At 54.5% G+C, this 2,847-nt stretch overlaps 1 protein-coding gene across 1 annotated transcript, besides 1 other annotated feature; it reads left to right on the forward strand.

Moving 5' to 3' along the window:
* The first annotated feature begins 368 nt into the window (after positions 1 to 368).
* Positions 369 to 410: a microsatellite.
* Positions 411 to 499: 89 nt separating this feature from the next.
* On the forward strand, positions 500 to 2,488 carry TraAM80_08740 (Heat Shock Protein 70; the record flags this gene model as incomplete). Its single annotated transcript, XM_029385474.1, has 1 exon — positions 500 to 2,488. One exon carries the CDS (start codon positions 500 to 502, stop codon positions 2,486 to 2,488), a length of 1,989 nt encoding a protein of 662 aa, XP_029234653.1.
* Between the last annotated feature and the right edge of the window lie 359 nt (positions 2,489 to 2,847).

The raw sequence follows: 2,847 nt of genomic DNA on the forward strand, positions 1-2,847 counted from the left end.
TTTTAGTGCAGTCTTTGTAGGAGGTGCCCGACAGGCTGCGAGTGGTATGCACCGCATTGCTAACGAAACTAAAACTACAAAAGAAAAAAAAAGGATGAACAGCTTTGCTGCCTCGTGCCGGCGAGGAAGCGGCACCCCAACAAGAAACTCAAGCAAAAACATGCAGGTGACAATGCCAATATCCACCAAACATTACGAAGGAAGTGGACCTGTTACGACTTCTCCCCTCATCAAACTCCCTTTATGGTCACCACCGAGTAGTTGAAATGTTTTGTATTGTGTGCCGTTTTTGGATGGACGGCGTCTCTAAAAGCCCGTGAAAGACACTCCACTTCTTGTGTCAGGAGTGTCACCCCACGGACCCATGTTTTTAATTTTTATTTGTTCTCTCTTTTTTTTTGTTCTTGTTTACTCGGTTTTCTTTTTTCTCGAAGAAACACGACGCTAAGTGAAAAAAAAAAACAGGGTAAGGAAATAAGTAAGTATTTAACGCGGGAATATGTTTGCGCGTCGTCTACGCAGCGCGGGTAGCCTTGCGACTGCGTCGCTGGCTCGCTGGCAGTCGTCGAAGGTGACCGGTGACGTGATTGGCATTGACCTTGGCACCACATACAGTTGTGTCGCGGTGATGGAGGGCGACAAGCCGCGTGTGCTGGAAAACACCGAGGGCTTCCGCACCACCCCGTCTGTTGTGGCCTTCAAGGGTCAGGAGAAGCTTGTTGGTCTTGCGGCGAAGCGCCAGGCTATCACCAACCCACAGTCCACTTTTTTTGCGGTGAAGCGACTGATTGGGCGCCGCTTCGAGGACTCACACATCCAACATGACATCAAGAACGTGCCGTACAAGATTGTGCGCAGCAGCAACGGCGACGCGTGGGTGCAGGACGCCAACGGTAAGCAGTACTCGCCATCGCAGGTGGGCGCGTTTGTGCTGGAGAAGATGAAGGAGACGGCGGAGAACTTCCTTGGTCGCAAGGTGTCAAACGCGGTGGTGACGTGCCCAGCGTACTTCAATGATGCGCAGCGCCAGGCGACGAAGGACGCGGGGACGATTGCGGGGATGAACGTGATCCGTGTGGTGAACGAGCCGACGGCGGCGGCGCTTGCGTACGGCCTGGACAAGACGAAGGACAGCATGATCGCCGTGTACGACCTGGGCGGTGGCACCTTTGATATCTCCGTGCTTGAGATTGCTGGCGGTGTGTTCGAGGTGAAGGCGACGAACGGTGACACGCACCTTGGCGGCGAAGATTTTGACCTGTGCCTTTCTGACTACATTCTGACGGAGTTCAAGAAGTCGACTGGGATTGACCTGAGCAACGAGCGCATGGCACTGCAGCGCATCCGCGAGGCTGCGGAGAAGGCGAAGTGCGAGCTGTCGACCACGATGGAGACGGAGGTGAACCTCCCCTTCATCACGGCGAACCAGGACGGCGCCCAGCACGTGCAGATGACGGTGAGCCGCAGCAAGTTCGAGTCTCTTGCGGAGAAGCTTGTGCAGCGGTCCCTGGGCCCGTGCAAGCAGTGCATCAAGGACGCGGCGGTGGATCTGAAAGAGATCTCCGAGGTGGTGCTTGTCGGCGGCATGACGCGCATGCCGAAGGTGATCGATGCGGTGAAGCAGTTCTTTGGTCGTGAGCCGTTCCGTGGCGTGAACCCTGACGAGGCCGTTGCGCTTGGCGCGGCGACGCTTGGCGGTGTGCTTCGCGGCGACGTGAAGGGTCTCGTGCTTCTGGACGTGACGCCGCTGTCGCTCGGTATTGAGACGCTGGGCGGCGTCTTCACACGCATGATCCCGAAGAACACGACGATTCCGACCAAGAAGGGCCAGACCTTCTCGACCGCCGCAGACAACCAGACGCAGGTGGGCATCAAGGTGTTTCAGGGCGAGCGCGAGATGGCGGCGGACAACCAGCTGATGGGCCAGTTCGATCTTGTGGGTATCCCACCGGCGCCGCGTGGGGTGCCGCAGATTGAGGTGACGTTTGACATTGACGCTAACGGCATCTGCCACGTAACGGCGAAGGACAAGGCAACCGGCAAGTCGCAGAACATCACCATTACGGCGCACGGTGGCCTGAGCAAGGAGCAGATTGAGCGCATGATTCGCGACTCTGAGGCGCACGCAGAGTCAGACCGCCTGAAGCGCGAGTTGGTGGAGGTGCGCAACAACGCCGAGACGCAGGCAAACACGGCAGAGCGCCAGCTGACAGAGTGGAAGTACGTGAGCGATGCGGAGAAGGAGAACGTGCGCACGCTGCTTGCGGAGCTCCGCAAGGCCATGGAGAATCCCAACGTGACGAAGGACGAGCTCTCGGCGGAAACCGACAAGCTGCAGAAGGCGGTTATGGAGTGCGGCCGCACTGAATATCAGCAGGCTGCGGCGGCCAACAGCAGCAGCTCCAGCAGCGGCTCCAGCAGCAACACAGACAGCAATCAGGGCGACCAGCAGCAACAGCAAGAACAAGGCGATCAGCAGAAGAAGTAAGGATTTGGGATAAATGTGCAGGTATTTTTCTCACAGAATATACGTGACCCAAGGTAATACTAACGCATTTTATTTTCTCTTCTCTATTTTAAGGCCTCAGCTTAGATGGAGGTGCTATGGAAATGGGTACGAGAGGAAGTTGAGAAAAATTTTACGTTTCTTTGTTTTCTTTTCAATGCAACTGTTTTTTTTTCCGACGTTTTCTATGGTTCCCGGTGTTATATGGCGTGAAGAACGAACGTTGCGGCGGTTATTATATTTGAAGAACTAACAGAGTGAAAACGAATGATTACTTTCATACTATTACTGATTTTATTACTTAAGATATTTTTGGTTTATATTACGGTTTGGTTGTATTT

Source organism: Trypanosoma rangeli, assembly GCF_003719475.1.
Source record: "Trypanosoma rangeli strain AM80 chromosome Unknown Tra_15.4_contig_00457, whole genome shotgun sequence".
In the NCBI taxonomy this organism is placed as follows: domain Eukaryota; phylum Euglenozoa; class Kinetoplastea; order Trypanosomatida; family Trypanosomatidae; genus Trypanosoma; species Trypanosoma rangeli.